At 40.7% G+C, this 22292-nt stretch overlaps 2 protein-coding genes across 3 annotated transcripts in view; both read left to right on the top strand.

Annotated features, from left to right (window-relative positions):
• The window catches only part of VGLL1 (vestigial like family member 1), a 286608-nt gene that overhangs the window by 228068 nt on the left and 36248 nt on the right, over positions 1-22292 (top strand). The gene's annotated exons all lie outside the window — the stretch shown is intronic.
• HTATSF1 (HIV-1 Tat specific factor 1) lies at positions 5311-21934 on the top strand. 2 transcript variants are annotated; one of them, XM_069074127.1, is made up of 10 exons: positions 5311-5540; positions 5820-6002; positions 9005-9191; positions 9893-9940; positions 11178-11332; positions 13009-13172; positions 14083-14182; positions 18109-18207; positions 19812-19949; positions 21311-21934. In XM_069074127.1, exons 2-10 carry the CDS (start codon positions 5829-5831, stop codon positions 21422-21424), a joined length of 1179 nt encoding a protein of 392 aa, XP_068930228.1. In that variant the 5' UTR covers positions 5311-5540; positions 5820-5828; the 3' UTR covers positions 21425-21934. The 2 variants fall into 2 exon arrangements, with proteins under 2 accessions (XP_068930228.1, XP_068930229.1); XM_069074128.1 differs by having other exon boundaries at positions 5312-5540; positions 18118-18207.

Genomic DNA, 22292 nt, shown 5'->3' on the forward strand with positions numbered 1-22292 from the left:
GAGAGGAGAGGAGAGGAGAGGAGAGGAGAGGAGAGGAGAGGAGAGGAGAAAAGAGAAGAGCCTGATTCTACCATATCCTTAAGGTATCATCCTCTATCTCTCCTCCCTTTCATAAACAAATTCCTAGAAAAGTCACCTCCACTTTCTCATCTCCCATTCACTTCTCAAACCTTTGGAATCTGGTTTCCTATACTACCTTAATTGTTCCTGAGTCCTCTTTTCTCTTGGTGTTCTCATTAGCTTTCATGGGTTCAACTATCACCTGTATGTAGACAGCTTCCAGATCTATAAATAGTCAAGAGTCATAAACATTTATGCTAAATTCTAGTCCCACATCCCCAGCTTCCAATCAGACATTTCTAATTGTATGTCCTTTAGGCAGCTCAACATATCCTTCCTATATCTTGCCATATCCCATATAATTCATTATTTTTCCCCAAAAGCATCCTCTCTTCTTGTTAAGGGTACCACCATTTTTCCAATCTCTCAGGTTCAAAATCTTAGCCATCTACTCTTCCCTCTCTCCCATATACCATGTTTTGTCAATTCTATCTACACAATTTTGTAGATCCTTCCTCATCCTTCCCATTCTCTCCACCCATACAACTACCCCATTTCAGGCCTTTATCACCTCTCAGTCATAATATTGAAATAAACTGGTCTCCTGACCTCTACCCTTCTCCTTTCCCCAACCCACCTTCCACACAGATGCCAAATTGATATTCTTTTTTTTTTTTGCTTTTTGGAGGGCAATTGGGGTTAAGTGACTTGTCCAAGGTCACATGGCTAGTTTTTGTGTTAAGTGTCTGAGGTCACATTTGAACTCAGGTCTTCCTGATTCCAGGGCCGGTGCTCTATTCACTGTGCCACCTAGCCACGCCCCCCCCCAATTGATATTCTTAAAACACAAATCTAACCAGGTTACTCTCTTGCTCAAGAAGTTCCAATGGCTCCTTCTTTCCTCTAGGACAAATTATAAAATTCTCTTCTGGGCATTTGAAGCCCAGAATGTTAGAATGTTATTCCAACCTACTTTTTTTTTAAGCAATCGAGGTTAAGTAACTTGCTCAAGGTTACACAGCCAGTTATTTTGTGTGGGTGTTAAGTATCCAAGGCCGGAACTGATCCCAGGTTCTCCCGACTCTGGGGCCGGTGCTCTTACTCACTGTGCCACCTGGCTGCCCCATTCCAACCTACTTTTGCAGGCTTACTACATATCACTCTCCTTCAAACACTCTCTGTTCTAGTCAATTTGGCCTACTTGGTATTCCCTGTATCGTAATGTACATTCCATCTCTTGCCTTTACACAGGCAAATCTCTGTGCCATCTCTGTGTGTGCCTTTATATAATGTGTCCCCCATGCCTGGAATACACTCTCTCTGCAGCTCTACAATCCTTTCTTAAAAGTTCAACTCAACCAGCACCCTTTCACAAAAAGCCTATCCTGATCACCCTAATTGCTAGTGATCACCCCCCAGGAAAATGTTTTGCTAATTTATATAGTTTTTATTTACTTTTCTGTATATATGTTGATTCCTCCCAAAGAATGTAAGCTCCTTCAGGGAAAAAGCTGTTTTACCACTGCCATATGGCCAGTACCTGACACATAGTAAGCACTTAGTAAATGCTATTTCCATCAATGGAAAATGGCTTCATTCTTCCCTCCAGGGACAAATAAAACATATTTAATCTCTCTTCCACGTGACAGCCCTTCAAATACTTGAAGACGTAGTGTTCCTTCTTCTCCCTTCCATAAACCAATTTAAAATTTCATGAATCTTTCTTATCCTATCCATAAATTATAGGAGAAAGTATAGAAAGCATTATACACATTTAAATCCAGGAGCACATTTCATCAGTACTTTAGAATACAAAGCTTTCTAAAAGGAGACCATTCCTGATTAATGTTTCAAGAAGTTTATGATCGAAGATTACTTTGCTTTAAAAACTACAGGGAGGGTGGCCAGGTGGCACAGTGAGTAGAGCACTGGCCCTGGAGTCAGGAAGACCTGAGTTCAAATCTGGCCTCAGACACTTAACACAAAAACTAGCCATGTGACCTTGGGCAAGTCATTTAACCCCAATTGCCCTCCAAAAAGCAAAAAAACAAAAAACAAACAAAAAAAAAACTACAGGGTAGTAGCAGTGCTAGTACTAGTCGCTGTTGTTATTGTTGTTGTTTAGCTCCACCAGGAGGACTTAATCTCAAAGGCACTTTTGAGTAGCCTTGATTTTAGTGGAATTTTCCTCCCCAGAAGGCTCTTCCTTTCTATTTAGATTTTGCCAAGTTAAGTTATCTTTCCTTAAGAGATGCTATTCAGGGGGACGGCCAGGTGTCTCAGTGAGTAAGAGCACTGGCCCCAGAGTCAGGATGACCTGGAATCGAATCCAGGCTCAGATACTTAGTACCACACCCAGAAATAACTGGCTGTGTAACCTTGAGCAAGTTACTTAACCCCAGTTGCTTAAAAAAAAAGAGAGAGAAAGAGAGATGCTATTCATGTATGACATCATCTTTCAGGGGTGTGGCTTATGTAGGTTTGGCTCCAAGGGGAAAAAAGCAGCCAGCTACTCTTTTCTCACCTCTTTGTGTACAGCTGGAGCTCCATCAAAAGGGCCCTTGAAAAACTTTAAGTATCAGAGGGAAAGGTGAAAAGAGAAAGCAAGGAACTAGCAAAGAAATTCTTTTCTTGGATAGTTATGAATAACATATTTTTTTAATTTGCTATTGTAAAGACAGAGAATATTCCTTTTAAGAAAAATTCTTTCGGGGTGGCTAGGTGGTGCAGTGAGTAGAGCACCAGCCCTGGAGTCAGGAGGACCTGAGTTCAAATGTGACCTCAGACACTTAACACAAAAACTAACTGTGTGTGGGGCAGGCAGGTAGCACAGCGAGTAAAAGCACTGGCTCCAGTGTTGGGATGACCTGGGGATTGAATCCGAGCTCAGACACTTAGCACCCACCCAGAAACACCTGGCCATGTAACCTTGAGCAACTTACTTAACCCTGATTGCTAAAAAAAAAAAAAAAACAACAAACTAACCGTGTGACCTTGGACAAATCACTTAACCCCAACTGCCCTCCAAAAAGCAAAAAGAAAACGTCTTTTAAGAAGCTATCTCCCGCCATTGATAAGCAGAAGTGGAGGTTGACCAGTGGGAATATTGCCTAAAATGCTGGGGGGGGGGGGTTCTATCAGTTTTGCTGACTTTTTCTTTTCCTTTTTTTCTTGCTTAAAAAAAATTATTGCTGTTATAAGGGATATAGGAGGGGTAGGAAAAGATACAGTGGGAATGCTAGGAGACATAAAACACAAAAGATATTTTTAAAAAGCCTATTTAAAAATAAAGAAGCTTCTTCTGCAAGCAAAACTCCTATTTAAAAGGGACAGAACTGCATGGGTGTGGGAAAGATTTTAAGTCATCATTTTTCTCATTTAGGAACAAAACAATCCTCCCCCCTTCCCAAAGTATATGTGTCTTAGTGACACAGGAAAACTTTTGACTTTACAGTAAACTCTCAAGTCAGAACCAGTGACACAATGAATGACATGGATAATGCCTTGTCTTTGAAATGATCTATGTGTGGGCTTGTGGATTCGTTTTTATAGCAAATTTCAGCGTTATCACTTTAGCTTGATTTGTCCAATACTAAAAGGAATTTGCAGTTCTTCATAGCTTAAGGCAACTTAATATAGCCCAAAGAATTTAAATTGTTATTCAAAATTGGCCCACCAGGAAGCCACAGTTGATGAACCATAGATATAATCAGAAGCTGACTATAATTGACAAACACAATAAAAACTTTCCAAGTGTTCTCAAGGCTAAGTGGTATTTCATGTCTGTTGCAAGATCTCTTAATTAGTGATGTCAGCAGCAGGATATAAGGGATGTTGTGAATTGAAGCATACCCCCTTCCTCTTGCCCCTAGTGTCACAGGGATATCCTAGAACAGACCTAAAAAATTCATTCCAGGGCACAATTTGCCCAGTTGCCTGCATTAAAGAAAGGGCATAACCGATTCGCCAATGTTGATGGCTCTGCTCAGTGGACTAGTGTTAACAGCTCCTTAAAACACAGATCTGACCACGTCATGAAGGAATATGAGCACTTCAAAACCTTCAATGGCTTCCTATTGCCTCTAAGAGAAAATACAAACTCCTCAGACTGACATCTAAAGCCCTCCATTGGCTGACTCCCACTAACTTCTATAGCTATATTTCACATCACTCCCTTTTAGTGTTCCAAATTGGCCAAGCCGTTCTCCGAATACGACTGCACCTCTCCTGCTTCCCTGACTTTACCCAAGTGGTCCCCTAGTGTCCCTTAACCCTTTTAGTCTCTTAGAATCTCAGCTTAGAAAAGATGGCTTGGGTTCCCCCGCCCCCATCCCACAAGGCCTTTCCTGATAGGTAGGGTCTCCTAGTTAGTAATGTTCTTTTTTCATTTTGAAGTTATGGCGTGTATATTTAATGAACTAGCTATATCCCTTCAGAAGAAGAAACCCTCTTTAAAGGCAGAGACTGCTCCAGCGGCTACCCGTGTTTCCCGGATAATAAGACCTATCCCGAAAAATAAGCCCTCCCCTTACTGTGTAAGATTCCTCTAAAATAAGCCCTCCCGCCAAAATAATCCCTATTGAGATTGGTACCCTCTGTATGCCCCGTCCCCCCCCCCCCGAAACGCACGCCGCGCTCCGAGCTGCATCTAATCAGAGCTGCAGCAGTGAGCGTGTCATCCTGTTCTTCCCCAGTGATTTGCTTATTGAATAAAGGTACATTTTTTGGTTCACATTTACCTGTTTATTAAAATTGCTGTCAATGTTCATTAAAATAAGCCCTCCCCTGAAAATAAGCCCTCTGGTCTTTTTCTGTCCAAAAAATTTAATAAGACAGTGTCTTATTATCGGGGAAACACGGTAGCACCGCCATTGGCACATAGTAGGTGCATAAAAAGGGTTGGCTCAAGTGCAGTAGAATGGGAACCAACTGGGCAGACCATCGGCAGCCTCTGGGAGCCAAGCCTTCTCAGTCTGACAGTCACACCTCTGTCAAGCAGCCCCCGGCTCCTCTCTTTATCACATGCTCATTAAGACGCGCTCTACACGGCACCCAGAGCTCCCTCCGCTCTGCCCAGCCGACAGAACTACTCCGGAGCGCACAAAGCGCGGGCACTCAGCACCGGCTCCCTAGCACTGCGAAAGACCTAGCAACAACTAGCCCAAACCGGAAAGTAAGCCGTCCGAGCTGCCCGCTCTTGGCAGAGGAACCAATGGGGGCTCTCTACGTCACCGAGAGGCGGGGACAGCGCTAAGGCGTCCTCTAAATTGCTATGCTGTTGGCGCCCGCGGCATTCGCTCACGGTGGGGGTGGTACCTTGTGGCAAGGAGGCGCGTGGGACGTCCGGACTGTAGAGTTGTAGAGACGGCCAACACGCCCCCCTCTCCTCGCGGCTGCAGTGCTCAGGCGCCCTCCTAACGCGTTTTCTGCAGGTGTGAGGTCTCCCCTAGGACCAGGCTTCTGGATCCACGCCCACCCAGGTAGGACAGCCCCCGCGGGGACCAGAAAGAGTGTCCTGCCGGGCTGGGGACGGGAATAGGGGTAGGGAGTGCGTGGCCGGGAAAGCGGGACTTGCCGAGAGTTCCAGTCCCGAGCCGGGAGGGGATCGGGCTAGAGGTGCCAGAGCCAGCTTTGGGACTCAGGTGGCGCGGGCGGGATGGGGGGAGCAGCGGCGACCGCTCCCGCCTCCTCCCCCTCCCATCCTCCCCTATTCCCTGACTTTATGTCGGCCTTTCCTTCCCGACCACCCCTCCTATGAGCCGGGAGACATGAGCGGCCGCTGGCGCGACGACAGTGATCATTTCAAGGAACAGTTGCGGGTCCAGCAACGCTACGAGGAGCGCACTAGGATGTCCGAGGGCAACGACCCCATCATTTACGTGAACAAAGCCGACGGCGCTACTTACGAGTGGGACCGAGACAGGAGGGCTTGGTCTCCCAAGGTACGCGCCTGGGCTGGGCATTAGGGGGTGAGGATGGGGGCTGGCCGTCGGACCCGAGGTGAGGCGTCGGCTGCAGCCGTTTGAGTTGATCTGCTACTCTTTGCTACTCCATTTCCAAAGTTGCCGGGCACTTTGGGTAATCCGACTTTCCAGGCTTGGCTTCGATTTGCTCTGTTGCAAGTTCATTCACTCGTTTAATTGTATTTCTTCCCGGGCTTGTGACCGATTAAAAATAAAAGTCAGTGTGGAGAAACAGCTAGCTAGTGGCCGAGCCCAGGGAAGCACCTTCCTTAGTTGCTTCGGGTATCAGGTTTTCAATTTGGGCTTTGTACGAGATGCAAAGGTTTTCAGTTGGTTGGATGAAGCAGTGGCCTTGGATTAGGCGAAAACTTATCATGGCTATGATAATAGTTGACTCGGTGAGCCGCTTTGCTTACAATTTCAGAACCATCCTCGGATTGGACTTTTCGAGTGTGCCACTGGTTAAGCTTTCTCCTTTAATTTTGTCCCTGGGAATGAATAGTTAAGCCATAGAACTTCCGAGAGTATGTCGAGAGACTTAGGCGATGAGTTTTTCCAATTATATATATGGATCTTTTCCAAGCAGTATTGGATTTGAGTACCTTGAATTTCTTGGCTGTTCTGCCAGAAATGAAAAAAAAAGAGCTGTTACCTCCAGTTTGAAAAAGAGGAAGTCAAAAACAGTGGATTCGTATAAGTCTGTCAATACATATTTATTAAGCACCTACTATGTGCCAGGGGCTCTAAGCACTGGAAATACAGAAAGAGGCAAACGACAGTGTCCCCTTAAGGAGCTCACCATCTAATGGGAGAAACAACAAGCTATTTACAGAATAAATTGGAAATAAGAGAGGGATGGCACTGGAATTTAGAAGTGTCAAAAACTACATCTTTAAAGTGTGAGTCCTGGGAAAGGGATAGGGACAGGGTGAGAATCTGAAACTGAAAATAAAATAAAATTGAATGAAAAAACTTTTTTTAATAACTACAGAATGATCAAATATTTGGAAGACTCAGGAATTGTGTTCATACACAAGTGTAAAACATCCTTACAGAGATGAAGGCAGACTTTAATTGGAGAAATAATAATTGTCCATGATTAGACCACATTAACATGTCTAATACTATGATTAGACCATGAAATATATGACAATACTACCAAAATTAATCATCTAATGCCATAACAATTAAACTGCCATTGGGTTAATTTATAAAGCTGGGGGAGAAATTCATCTAGAGGAGCAAAAGATCAAGAATCTCAAGGGAAATAATGGGGAGGGAGAAGGAAGGAGACCTAGCAATAACAGGCCTCAAATTATAATATAGAGCAGTAATTATCAAAACTACTTGGTACTGGCTAAAACAAGGAAAAGTCGATGAGTGGAACAGATTAGGTACATGAGATCTAGAAACAAAAAAGAAAAGAGGATCGATGAGAAATTGAAAGGAAATAAGAGATCAGAAGGAGGTTCAGAGGCAGCAGACAAAGTGGTTTGTAAGAACCATGCTGAATTGAATGCATACTTAATAAAAAGCAAGATTCACAGTTTCATATGCCATACTTTGTAAATAAAGGATGCATGTAAAATATTTGTAAATTTGTAAAAATACAAACAACTACAACGCCTTTTTTTTAGAAAATGGAAATAGTCATGTTTATTGATTTTTCTCAAGTTAAGAATTTTAAAAATGAAAATCATGCAAAAAAAAAAAAAGAATATGAGTCCTATATAGATGAAAAAAAAGGCTCCCAAGAACATACTGCCTGGCTTGTGAACCTACAATTATCAGAACTCCATTTTAGGTATTTTTAAGTTTTAATTATGTATATACAGGGTTGTCTCCAAAGCCTTAGTGAAGTGTTATGCTATTAAAGTTTATTAGGAGCTTCTCCTCTTCCTCTTCTTCCCCTCTTTCTTTTCCTTTTATTAAAGCTTATTAATAGCTATCAAAGACTTTTGGGAAGCCAAAAACTTTAGTAAGACTCTAGCGATACCCTGTATATATTTAAACTTCTCTGAACCTCAATAACCTGCTCTGTTTGTATTTGATTTCTATCTTTATAATGCTAGTTTTTCAGCCACCTTTTCTGAGTACTTTCTGAGTAACTTTCACTGTGGTCCGAACTTTGATCGACTTATTCATCATATTTTTAAAAAAAGATATAATAAATCTGCCTCTCCACAAACTTTTAGCTTCTAACTTTTCCGCATTCCTAAGATTGATTGGACTAAAGAATTGATCGGTATGAAGATAGCACTACAGTTTTTCCTTTGTGCAGCAATAGTTTACCTGCAGATAGCTGCAACTTGGTAATGCTGTCCTCACTTTAGTTTGAAACACATTGATAAAGTGACATTTTTTATGATAATGAAGCAAAACTAAAAGTTAGTCTGAATCGATGTCCTGTACACTAAACCAGAGTACCATTTTTTGTCTCTGTGTTTGCTTAAAATTATTAAATAGTAAATAAGTATATTAAATATATATATTATACACACCATATACATGTAAGTATATAACTGTTCATATACACACTTATGTACATATGCACATACATATGTGTGTATTAGATCAATGTTGTGACTAAAACTTGGTGAAGCTGCTAATTTGAACTTCGTGATCACATGTTTTCATCTTTTCTTATAATATACAAGGTTTCTGATGAAAAAACAGAGCTGGGTAAAATGTATTCATATCCACTTGAAAAAGTGGATATGAAACAAAGTGGAAAAGATGCCAAGAGAATTCAGAAGTGCCCTGATGCTTAGTGGCTCAAAATTTGTTCTGGCATCCTGATTGCCCACAGATCATCTGTTATTAACACATGCTTTCCATATGTTCAAGTGGCCTTGCATTTGTACACTTTACTGCCTTAACCGTTGTTAGTATAAGCCCATATACATTACCATAATTTGTTATACTGTGATTTAGGGAATAACGAAGTTAGGATGTGTTTACATATTTGAATTTCCTTTTAGATAACTGAAAATTTCCTTGCTACATATCAAGCCAATTATGGGTTCCCTGCTGATAGTCCTTCTTCTCATATACAAAAAAAGAATAAGACTGATGTCAATGTAGAAGCTAAAGAGAAACCTACTGATAAAAAAGCCACACAAAATATTGAAAAAAAGCAGAAAAGAGAAAAAAGAAAGCCTGAACCAAGTAAGCAGCTGTCTATCTTAACAAAATGTGATAGTGCAAAAAAAAACAAAACCCAAACAACTTTGACTCTAAATCTTTAAAGAATAGCAATAGTTTTTAGGGAAATAATAGTAGGAGGTTTTTTGTTGTTTATTTTTCGGAGGGGGGAAAGCAAGACAATTGGGGCTGAGTGACTTGCCCAAGGTCACACAGCTAGTAAGTGTGTCAACTCCAGGGTCGATGTTCTCTTCACTGCCCCACCTAGCTGCCCCAGTAGGAGGTCTTTTTAAAATAGTCTTTAGAAATTTTTTAGAATCAAGATAAGCCAACCTCCCGTTTCAAATTAGTACTTTGAAGATAAATGAATTGCACAGCTCAGAAGCACTTTGAAAAAGAGGGTAAAGATTTGAATTGTTTTGTATGGTGATTTAAGTTCCCAGACACGTGAAGGCTAGGGGAGACAGCCCAGGGCAGTAGGGAAGAGTGCTGATTTGGAGCTCTGCCCTTCTGCTCCTGTGTGCATTTTCTCCCCCTCCCATCCTTGCCCCCCAAGTCACCTTACCACTCTGGGCCTGTTTCCTCATCTATCAGATAAAGGGTGCAAGTGGGCTCAGTGACCTAGAACTTTCTGGCTTTAAATCTGAGATGCTGGAAACTTAGAGAAGCCACCACCCTAACAAGTTTCTGTACTCTGGGCCTCAGAAATTTCATTTTATTTTCAGGATGGTTTCAAGTCGAAGAGGGGAAAAATAAAAATGTCTATGTTACCGGTAAGTACCTTCTTAAAGGGCATCTTCCATTATGATAGAAAGTCTTTGGTTTTGAACATAATTTTGATTTTCTTCAGGTGTATATTTTATGTTAAAGTTTGTATATGCTTGTATTTGGAAACCCATCCAGCAGTGAGAAATGTGTATTTACTGTTAAATTTGGCAATAGGAAAAATCCAATGTAAAATTCACAGTGGGCAGCTTTTCTTGCCATCTCATTTGGGATGTCCAGCAGAGTTAATCCTGCAGACTCAGTGGTATTACATATATGAAGAGCTAGTGTAAGGTCAAGTAGAGTGGTGAACTTGGAACCAGGGAGACCTGGTTTGGGGTTCCACCTTAGACACTAATTGTGTACACAGACCAGTGATTTGCCTTCTTTGGGCCTCAGTTTCTTCACCTGTAAAGTTGGGAGGGGGGTGTTTTAGATAATCTGTAAGGTTCCTCCTAGCTCTAGATTCTATGATATAGGATAAATAATTGAAATATATATACATGGGGGAGGCCAGGTAGCACAGCAAGTAACAGCACTGGCCCCAGTGTCGGGATGACCTGGGGATCAAATCTGGGCTCAGATACTTAGCACCATACCCAGAAATAACTGGTTGTGTAACCTTGAGCAAGTTACTTAACCCCGATTGCTTAAAAAAAAAAAAAAAAAAAATATATATATATATATATATATATATATATACATGTATTTAAGTAAACAACATGAGCCTTCCTAAGAAAATCCTATGTGATTGTGATTCAGCATACAATTAAACATTCTAAATTTTGAGCAGCTAAACTCTAGATATATTGGTTTGTTCTATATATCAGTTGCAAAAGCGTGAAAATCTTCTGTACCTTCTGAGTCATTAGCTTTTTGCTTTCCTTAACTGTGGAAGTGGGTTTTAAAAAACCTAGTAAATCAAAGTATGTGTGATTGTATAAGGGTACATAAGGGATACAAATACCTACAAACACTGAATTTTGTTTTAACTATTTTTGATAATTTGATGGATAAGAGTAGTACTTTAAATTTGGTTTTAACTTTTTTCTTGTGTAGAATTTTTAAATTTTAATGTAGTCAAGTGAATGTGTCTTGTGAATATTCTTGAAGATTCAGATGACACAGTATCCCATTCATGGACATTTCTGAATGGTAGAATGCCTGGATGAACCAGTTTTTAAGAGAACTACAGCTGTACTCTACTTTCTGAAACACATTGCAGTGTCTTTGTTAACTTTGCAGGCTTACCTCCAGATATTACAAAGGATGAGTTTGTACAGCATATGTCCAAATGTGGCATTATCATGAAAGATCCCCAAACAGAAGAATATAAAATCAAGCTTTATAAAGATGAAGAAGGAAATCTTAAAGGAGATGGGCTTTGCTGTTATTTGAAGGTCAGTTACACAGATAAAATGGAGATTTGAGAATCTCAACTTATGACTTAATACTAAGCTTTGATGGATGATGCCTGCCATCTAGAAATGTCATGAGTGAGGTGTGAGGGAAACTGAAAGTTCAGCTTGCATGTGTGTACCTCATTTAGTAGACTTTATTTGTGTCACCTTGCCAGTGAATATTTCTTGTCCAACTAGACTAGCAAGGAGTTTGTACTTTCCACATTTACTGCTTTGAATTTTTTTTTACTAAAGAAAAGAGTGTGTGGTTAATAAAAATTGGGAATTGATTAATAGCAACATGGACCTCCCAGAGGAAAGAGTGGCAGAATCGGCAAATGTTTACAGGACACCTGCCATGGGGTTAGGATAGGGGTGGAGAACCTATGGTTTTGAGACCCACATGTGGCCTTCTAGGTCCTTGGGTACGGCCTTGTGACTGAATCCAAGTTTGACAGAACAAATTAATTTATTAAGGGGATTTGTTCTGTGAAGTTTGGGTTCAGTCAAAAGGCCGCACAGGTGGCCTCAAGTCCCCAGGTTCCCCAGCCCTGGGTTAGGACCTCCTGGTGAAGATGGGAGAAATAGAAGACAAAAATCCTTGTCCATCCTTAGCAATCCAAGGGTAGGGGTAACTGAATGAGAGGCAGAAACTTGAAAGTAGCTATAGACTGACATTGAGAAGAACAAAATAATGCAGCCCCATTCTCCCCCCAGATTAAACAGAGGTGCATGTAGAGGAGCACCCAAGCAAGGCTGGGGTGGAACAGTCATGGAAGGAATGCTGTGTAGTGTGGGGCTATTTCAGCTGGGTCCTGAATGTGATGGATTTGGAAATAACCCCCAAAGTATTATGCAAATGATATGCAATCAAATAAAAGGAAATTTATAGGCATTTTATAAGTTGATGCTGGGATTATTAAATTCTTTTACCAGTGTGTGTATAAATACTTGTTGAGATTAGTTTGGACCAGATGATAGTTTTAAAGGAGAAATGGGGTCTCTAAGAAACTTGATTTGTAGATAATGGAGGACTTTGAGAATTGCTCCATTGGCATCTTGAGAGGCAGAGGGACATCAGTTAAGTAGGGATTCAAGTATCAAAGCATCATCTTTCAGGCCGAGGGTTGCTGCGTCCTTCTTGTCATTTAATTCCTTGTCCTCTACTTTCAAAGCTTTGAGCACTACTTTGATAGTACTTCCCATTCGTGTAAGAACCAATACCAAAAAACTTATTTCAGACAAAAACACGTTGCAATTTTCAGCTGATTACAGAGCTGGGTTAGACAGGAATTGGAGGACAAGATATTACCAGTCCCATGAATCATCTGGGCCTTTAGCTGTAAAGATCATAAAATTTTAAAGCAATAAGGGATGTTAGAGGTAATCTTGTCCATCTAACCACCCTCATTTTACAGATGAGAAAATGGAGCCCACGAGGAGGGAAGTTAAGGCCATACACTAACTAGTTAGCTACAGAGCCACACTCAAAACCAAGTTTCCTGACACACAGCTTAGTGTTTTTTTCCACTGCAGCAAATTAGCTGCTTATTTTACATCATTACATTACATTATTGGTGTATGTTTCTGGGATGTGCGTCTGTCCTGGAAATAATTTTTATGATTTGTCTTGTTTCAGGATAGAACATAACAGATTTTATTTTACCTTCAAACAGAAAGAATCTGTCTATCTAGCATTAAAGTATCTAGATGATGATGTAATCAGAGGCTACAGACTGCATGTGGAAAAGGCAAAGTTTCAGCTCAAGGGTGAATATGATGCCAGCAAAAAGAAGAAGAAATATAAAGACTACAAGAAAAAGCTGTCTCTGCAACGAAAGTTGGTGTTGACTTTTTCCTATAGGCATTGTTGTTTGGGGATGGCAGTTCAAATTAAGTATCATGGCTAAAACATGCTAATAACTTTTGGCAATAGGAATTGTGTTGCTTTATTCCTCCAAATACATGCATATAATTTCATATAAATGCCATCTGTACAATGGTAGTCAAACCACAGATGACCAAGAATCTTAGGGGCCCCGGGGTGGGGGGGTGAACAACAGGGAAATTTGAGGTTCTTTTATATTCTTTGTCCTAAGAAATTGTTTATTAATTAGATGGTTATTAAAATGCAACTACCATAATGTGAATAGATTAGGAAACGGAAACTTTGTAAAAATCGAATTCTTTTTAGAAAATAGCCAAAGGAATACATTTGTGCTTATTTTGGAGGAATTCTAAAATTGTAGTGAAATTGGTGAATTTGCTCTTAAGGTAAGGAAAGTCAAGGATGAACACACTTCTTAGCTATAAGCCCCATGATTTCTTAGTGTCTCAAGTGTGTGAATGCAGCAAGGAGAGCTTGTTTTTTTTATGTGTGTCCATAAAACCAGAAGAGACTTCAAGTGTAAGTAAGCTGTCTTTCACAAATGACATTGGCATTTTGAAATAAATACTAACTTTATAAACCAGCAGTGGCTCTGCAAGAAAAAAAAAAACAAAAAGGGCAGCCCTGGGCTATTCTCAGGATCTGGGTTTCTGGGAGCTACAGCACATGTTTATTTTTATTTCCAAATGGTTTCTGATGAATAGTAACTTGAAGAAAATAGGGATTTGTGTTTGCGTTAATGAAAAAGAATTATTTGTCACTATTGATTGGGAGAATATTAACGAATGAGATTTTTCTCCAATAAACATTTGCCAAGATGCAAAGAAAGCCACACTATCTTCTTATCATTCATTTCTATTAGACAGTTGGATTGGTGCCCTGAGAAGAAAACTGACACAGCTCGAATGCGACGTGAGCAGGTTGTCATTATCAGGAACATGTTCCATCCTAAGGATTTTGAGGTGAGGCATTTAAATCTTCCTAGTGGATACTTTGTTGTCATGATGATAATTGTTTCTTAAGGTTTTTACAGAGCTCTTGGTGTGCATGTGCCTTGTTGAATGACACTCAACAGCCTGGGAGATGGGCCACAATAGGTAGCATCATGCTTTCTTGGAGGATGCCAAAGTCAGTGTCACTCCAACTGATCAATTTCATGTGTATAAGTAGTAGAAACAGATAAATTAAAATGGCAGAGCCATGAAATTAATCCAGGTTTCCTTTTGCTTAGACTGGAACTTAAAGCCTCAAACAACTACCTGGGGAAAGCAATGAAAAACAGTCATTAAAAGATTTACAGGGCAGATAGAGGGCAATAAATGACTTTGGGTTTGGACAGAAGTTGATTTGTGGAGTATTAGGACCCATTACTTAGTGAGGTACTATTTTCAGAGATTCCCAAAATTCATAGCCACGAAGACTCTGTGGTAGTTAATGCCCAGGTAGATAGTTATTCTAGGATCACAGCATGTAAAACTATAGAAGAGACTTTAGCAGTCATCCCATCTAACTCCCTAGCTCAGACTGGTAAAGTGATTTGCCCAAAGTCACTAGCTAGAAAGTAGTAGAACCAGGATTTGAATCCAAGTCTTCGGACTCTGAACCTAGTATTTTTTCTCCACCACTCTACAGTGATCTGGAGAAAGTAGAGAAGCCAGGAGAGACGTAATAGATATTAATTCACACTTAAATCCTTCAGTTTAACTTGTTCTAGAACCCAGGTCTCTTCCGTGAAGGAGTCTTCACTGTTTCTCCTCTCTGGGGTACAGAGGTGATGTTTCCACTTTTTGAGTCTGTGCCTACAGCTGGGAGGAGTAGGCACCAAAGTCCCTTCATTTGTCTTTACCATCTTTCCCAGCTTTGTGATCTTGGGCAAGTCAGTCCAGCTTCTTGGGCCATACTTTCCTCTTGTGTAGAATGAAGAGGCTGGACTCAATGGCCTCAAAGTCCCTGCTAGCTCCTGATCTTGGCTCCTTTGACCTATGACCTGCTAGATACTTTCTTTCTCCTTTGGTTGTGTCAGAGTTCAAAGAATAGCCAGGTGTCTTCTGACTTAGAAGCTGCTGTACCCTTGTTTATTCACCTCCCTGCATGTCATCATGCTGGCATACAGGTTGGTCTGCACATTTGAAAAAATAACTTAAAAGGCTTAGAACACATGTTCTTCTGTTGCAAGTGCTCAACCTAGGAGCCTGCTTTCCCTTGGATCGCTTTTGGTGGGGAAAGTCTGAGTTTTCTAAAGGATAGAGATTATCTGCACTAGGCATTCTCAGTTAAAGCTGATCTCAATCACCAGGCAAGGTGGGGGTTTCCGAAAGTAACAAGTGTCTCCTCTCCCCTTTGGGGTACATTTATATACCAGACAGCTGAAGGGTGTTAGAAGTTATGAGCTTAAAAGTACCTTTTAACATCAGGGCAAATGACAAATGTTCATTTTTCTATGACATGAGAGGACCTTCTATATATAATTTCTAGCCTTATTAAAAATACATCGGCTGACAAGGAGCTCTAAGAAAAGATTGAAAACTGAGGTCCAGCAGTGGGTGTATTTCAGCCTCACTCTTAAGCTCCTTCAACTCAGGGGTGGGGAACCTTGGGCTTCAAGGTCCTCAAGTTCGGCCCTTTGACCCTTGACCAAACAAGTGAAATTTGGATTCAGTCAAAGGGTTGCACTTGAGGACCTAGAGGGTCACATATGGCATTAAGGCCAAAGGTTCCCCTGCCTGAACTAGACTTTTTTTTAAGAGGTAACAGCTTTCCTTTCCATCAGCAAAAAAGAAATACCACTGGCTCCCAGGGGGGGGAAAGCATAGCCTGGAAAACAAATAATAAACAAGTAGAGACGGCTTTCTGAAATTGTAATGGCTATGAAGCTTTCTTTGGAGCAATCCCCATATCTTCACTCAGATCTGATTTTAATTTCAAGTCTCTTTAATCTAAGGGTCCTTTCTGCTCAGAAGTATGTTGTTTTTTTAAGCAGCATTTTCATATTTCCTTTTATAGAGAGAAAGGAATTTACCAAAGAATCCATTTTCAGACGAAGGAGATTTGTTACTATGATTTCTTCTTAACCTTCCTGTTACTGATAAACTGACATCGCCAAGCTAAAAGTCTTTCCAGATTAACTTGCTTTCCTTTTGGACAGTTACTAACCTGAGAGGTCAGAAGAATGCTGTTGCTATAGATCCCCATAGGTTAGCAAAGCACTTGATAAAGTATCTTCTGCTATTCTTGAGAAAATGCCAGAGAAGTAAGCTAGATATAGTACAATTGGATGGATTCACAAGTCGCTCAGTAGCCAGACCTTAGGCAGTGCTGGGTTAATGTCAGCCTGGAAGCAAGTCTCTAAGAGAGCGTCCCAAAGATCTGAAGTCAGAGGACCTGGGTTCAAATCCTGCCTCTGCCATTGACTAGCTATGCAGCATTAAGCCAAGTCTTATAGGAGGTGCCCAAAGCTTTGGTTACCCCATAACTTGAGTGTGATCTTGAATGGCGATTGGCCTGAAGCCATGTCAGATAAGGATTGATTCAAGGAAATGGGCATCTTTAGCTTGCCAGAGGGAAGACTTGGGTGTGGCAGGGCAGGGAAGTAAAAACACATACACATTAAATGGCTTTTCTCTTCAACTTATGGAATGGTAGAAAGTGCCTGCAATGGGAGTATTTTGAGGTCTGGATTGCCACTAACGAGTTGCATTATGGGCAAGTCATTTCTTGTTGGACCTCAGTTTCCTCATCTGTCAAATGAGAGGCCTGAAGAAGCTAGCCTTAGATCTTCTTATTTTAGTCCCTCCCAACTTTGTACTTGAATGTTCTTTGTAGGTGGTAAAAAATACATGGAGATCATATGAGTGTTATTTTCATAATTTGGTATGTGTTTCACCAACGCAAAATTATAACCTCCCTCCAATCCTTATTCTTTGTCATTCTTGTTCATGTTTAAATGAACAAACGCAGCTCAACGTCTCTATAGCCCACTAAAGGACTTCTTCTTTTGATATGTTGGTAGGCGCTGGTGTACAGCCCAGACTTTTGTCTCATTCTTCCACATGACCACCTTGCCCTCTTTTCTGGCCACAGATTGCCTTGCTAATGCCTCCTGTGGTACTTCTCACGCAGGAGTCATTGTTGGGAATACCTGACTACTTAATGTCCATTATATGGCCGTCACTGCCCTTTGAATTCTTTACCATCTTCATCCATCCTGGACCATGGAGTTCTAGGATTCTCAGCCAAATAGCAACATCATGAAGAATATTCATGTTAAGCAAAAGACCTTTTGAAGAAATACTGCGGGGGCGGCCAGGTAGCACAGCGAGTAAGAGCACCGGCTCCAGTGTCGGGATGACCTGAGAATGAAATCCGGGCTCAGACACTTAGCACCCACCCAGAAACACCTGGCCGTGTAACCTTGAGCAAGTTACTTAACCCCGATTGCTTTAAAAAAAAAAAAAAAAGAAATACTGTGTGGTTTCTTGGTCACTTCCTTCTCAACAGTATAGTGTTTCAGACCTTAGTATAATTAGTATGGTATGATTTGTCAAAGGAATATTTGGAGAATATTTCTTCTGATAGGAAATCTTTTATGGTAGTGATAGACACATCTTTTTGTCTGACCCCTCTCTTGATGTTAATGCTTGTTACTCTTGTGTTGCCTTCTTTAATGTTGACATGTGGGAGACTTTGAAGAGAATTGTAAAGGCTACATTTTGCTTCATCTATACACATGCTTTCCTCACCACAAACAGGTTTAATTATAAATATAAAAACCATTTTATAAAATGTATGTATGCTTGTAGTAGTATTCTAGCTTCATTTCCTTTTTTAAGAGAGGAAATGGGTTTGAAAGCTTTATATTTGAGACAGAAATGTGTTTAACCATGTGCAGTCTTTGCAGGAGGATCCATTAGTACTAAATGAGATCAGGGAAGACCTCCAAACAGAAAGTGAAAAGTTCGGCCAAGTAAAGAAGGTCCTTCTCTTTGATGTAAGTACATGACCCAATTGGACAGAAATTACTCAGAAATTATCAATTTTCCAGCTAACAGGCCTTAATGTATACCCAGAGTTTGTAATCTCTTTCTACCTAATAGGCCTCTTTATCTAGTCATAAAGAGGCTTAGTGGAGAGAAGTCTGTCCCCACAGCCAGGAAGGCCTGGGCTCAGCTCCCTCCCCTACCAGGACCTAGCTGTGGAACCCTGGGAAAGCTGCTTCATTTCTCAGTGCTCCAGTCAACTCAAAGACCATAAGTTTCCCCCAAAGTTCTAACTTGTATTGACAGAGGGAGTATCCTCATTTGGGAGTTCCCTAAACTAGGAAAAGCACAGGTCCAGCTACCTCCCCTATTTAGTCATAAGCATGTGCCCTATAGGGCAGCTAGGTGGTGCAGTGTCTAGAATGCTGGGCCTGGAATCAGGAAGACTCATCTTCCTGAGTTCAAATAAGTCACTTCACCCTGTTTGCCTCAGTTTTCTCATCTGTAAAGTGAATTGGAGAAGGAAAGGCAAACTGTTCCAGTATCTTTGCTGAGAGTCAGACACAACTCAAACAACTGCTTGACAAAAAAAATGTGTCCTATAAGGAACCAGGAGAGGCTTATCAATGTAAACCAGCACTCCATATAAGGCCATCTGGTACTTGTCAAGGAGTAAGCATTTATTAGCAATAGTTTTATCTGCCTAGTTAGTTTTCCTTCAGTATAAGAGCTAGACCTCTGATCAGGTTCAGGAAAGGAGAGGAGAAACTTGGTCTGTGATAACCCACCTTTCCCCCCTCCTTTCTCTGCATATTTCCCCTTGACCTTGCATTCTGACAAAGGAAAATGTTTACCCCTCTGTAGTTCCCCTACACATGCTTTGAAACACCAACCCTTATTTTTAACAGCAACTTATCCTATTGCAATACGTTTATATTTCTTATTAGGGAAGATAGAAGGTTAAATTTTAGGCAGTATGAGTGCCTTGGAAGGGAGGACACCTAGTCAATACTCACCCCTTATCTTGGCTTTCTTAAGCATGTGACTTCCCATCTACCAAGACACTCGAAAACAATTGTAGCAGCTTCTGCCTTGTTTCAGAAAGAAGCCCCAAACCTGAAAATGAAATCAAGTCCCAAATATACAAACTACCTTTCAATTACAAACCATTCTCCTTTCTCTGCTTCCCATCTTTTGCCAACCCTCATAAAGCAGTCTCACTTCAAAGAGTCCTTTTGTTCTCCCCACACTGAGCATTGAGAAATTACTGAAGGGGCAGAAGGAGGCAACCTCTATGTGATCTAGGGTACAGATAACTTGCCACTGATTGTTGTGCAACTCTTGGTTAGTCACTGACCTTTAGTAAATAATTTGGGAAATCTTCAAAACAAAGTTTGTGAGGTTGGGGGGTGTGGTGCAGACCCGGCCTCCAGGATGGGCTCCCATAACACTCCTTAAATCCCCATTTTATAGGCCAAATATCAGGGAAGAGAGCTAGGTAGTATGCCAGTAAATAGACCAGTACATATAAAATGCTTGAAATCTTTTGTCTCCTCCACCTAGATTAGCTGGGGGGGGGTGCATTTTAATTATGCCTCTTTTTGTCTCTTTCCAGAGACACCCAGATGGTGTTGCCTCTGTGTCATATAAGGAGCCAGAAGAAGCTAATCTCTGTATACAAGCCCTCAATGGGAGGTGGTTTGGTGGTCGTCAGTTAAATGTGGAAGTATGGGATGGTGTGACTGACTATCAGGTGAGAGCTATAGCTTTCCAGTCTCCCTTTTCCTTCTGCCTATCTCCTCCCCATGCCCTATATTCACATAGGATATTAATGATGAATTTTAAAATGAAATGATCAGAATTTTGTTTGACGTAAGGATACTGATTATAGTAGATCTTCACTCTTAGACTATTTAATCAGTTTAATGTAACAAGTCATTTTCATTCCTATTTTGTGCCTGTGACATTGTAGGAGGGATTGTGGGGTATGAGGGGCATGAGTCTTCTACCAGGAAAGACCAAAATGAAGAAGTAGAAACTAAATCTTGAGTCTTGCTTGGAACTCATAGATGGGAGGCAAAAGCAGTAGTGATGGAGAATCCATTCTTTTTCCATTTGGGGTTATAAGTTGGTTTGGTTTGGGTTTGGGTTTTTTTACATCAGTGATTTCAATTTCAGTTGAAGTATAGGCAGTGCCTGATGGCCATTTAAGGAAACTGATGCTCTGTCAGATTTTAGAGACCAAATATTGGGTATCTGAGTTGAGATTAAATTTTCCTCAGATTATGAATTTGATCATTGTAATATTGTTATCTATTATTAATACTTATAGACTTCTTCCATAAGTTTATCAGACTACTAAATCCTATATAAATTTCATACATTGTAGAAAAAACTAATAAAGCCAACTCCCTTGTTCACTCTCCTATACTTTTCCCAGATCTTGTGGTATCTCTTTTTATTACATCAGCTTGTCTCTTTTCGCTGCATCTGACCTCTGTTGTATGATTAAAATAAACTACTCCATGGTACTCTGTAGTAATCCTACCGTGTTTCCCCGATAATAAGACACTGTCTTATTAATGTTTTTGGAAAGAAAAACACCAGAGGGCTTATTTTCAGGGGAGGGCTTATGTTGTCCTGCCTCAGCTCTCCTCCGCAGCACTGCTCTCAATGGCGCCAGCAAGCAAATCACTGGGGAAGAACAGAATGACATGCTCACTGCTGCAGCTCTGATTGGATGCAGCTCAGAGCGCGGCGTGCGTTTCACCGCGGGGGGGGGGGGCGGTGCATACAGAGGGTACTGTAATGTAGCGTGTAGCGCAGGGGATCACCTTCACTACAGTAGCAATCTCAATAGGGCTTATGTTCGGGGTAGGGCTTATTTTAGAGGAATCTTACACAGTAAGGGGAGGGCTTATTTTCGGGATAGGTCTTATTATCGGGGAAACATGGTAGCTTTGGTGAAGTTAGTTATTTGAGCTATTTCTAATGGTTCTTCTTACTCTTGAGTTACTTAACGTACCTTGTAGTAAGTTTGGAAGCGCCAAATGGAAAGTTGATGCTTGTTTTGGCTTGAAGTGTCTTTGAATGACATTTTCTATTTATGAACAGGTTGAGGAGGCATCAAGAGAGAGAGAAGAACGATTGAAAGGCTGGCAATCTTTTTTAGAGCATCCCAACATCCAGAAAGAAACTCATTCATCAGATCCCAATTCTGCCACTTGAAGCGTGGCCCTAGTGGCAGAGAAATGGTCCTCAGGGAATAGCACATCAAAAGAGCAAACAGAAGAGGAGGGGAGTAATGTAGAAAGCTTCAATGGGACCCAGTCTACAGACAGCAGCCTTGGAAACAGCGATAGCGAAGACACAGGACACCTTTAACCCCTTATACGTTCTCTGTACATTAAGCTGTGTTGAATTTTTCTTCCAGGTTTGAGGGAAATTACTAGTAGTATTCCACAGATATATACATCAAATGTCTTCAACTTAGCAGTTTTAAAGTTTTTGTTCAAGTCAGTACTTAATAAAGAACTCAACATATTTGTTAATTGACCATGTCAGGGTGTGAATGATCAGGACAAAATCTGTTTTTCTGACACATTCTTGCATGTATACTGGTATTTTTGTACCATGTATACTGGTATATTTATAATTACAGGGAAATTTAAAAATAATTTTGGAATATTAAAATTGGCATGTGAATTTAAGGCATAAGTTTTTAAATACATAAGACTATTAAAGTATTTTTTTCTGGAAAAGTTTCTTTTCTAAAGACTTAAATTCAAATCTGGGCTTTTCTTATACTTTTCCCTTTTTTCCCCCCAAAAGCAGAACTTTACATTTTATTTAACCTACAGTATGCAGAAAAATATTTGATAAATTGTCATAATCTGGCATCACAAGTTAGTTTTATGGGGTAGTGCAGCCACACTCTGACCTGCTTCTTCCCCCTCTCGTCCGTCCCCTAGCCTCCCATTTATTGGTTGCCTCTATTCGTTTACCTAGAAAATGAAGTTGATAAGAATTTTTGTGACATCATAAAAGCATTTCCAGTCTTGATTTGAAAGTTCCAGGTCTGACTCTTTGTGACCCC

Source organism: Petaurus breviceps, unplaced genomic scaffold (genome assembly GCF_028583685.1).
Source record: "Petaurus breviceps papuanus isolate PSGF00001 unplaced genomic scaffold, PetGlider_PUasm1.0 90881, whole genome shotgun sequence".
NCBI lineage: Eukaryota > Metazoa > Chordata > Mammalia > Diprotodontia > Petauridae > Petaurus > Petaurus breviceps.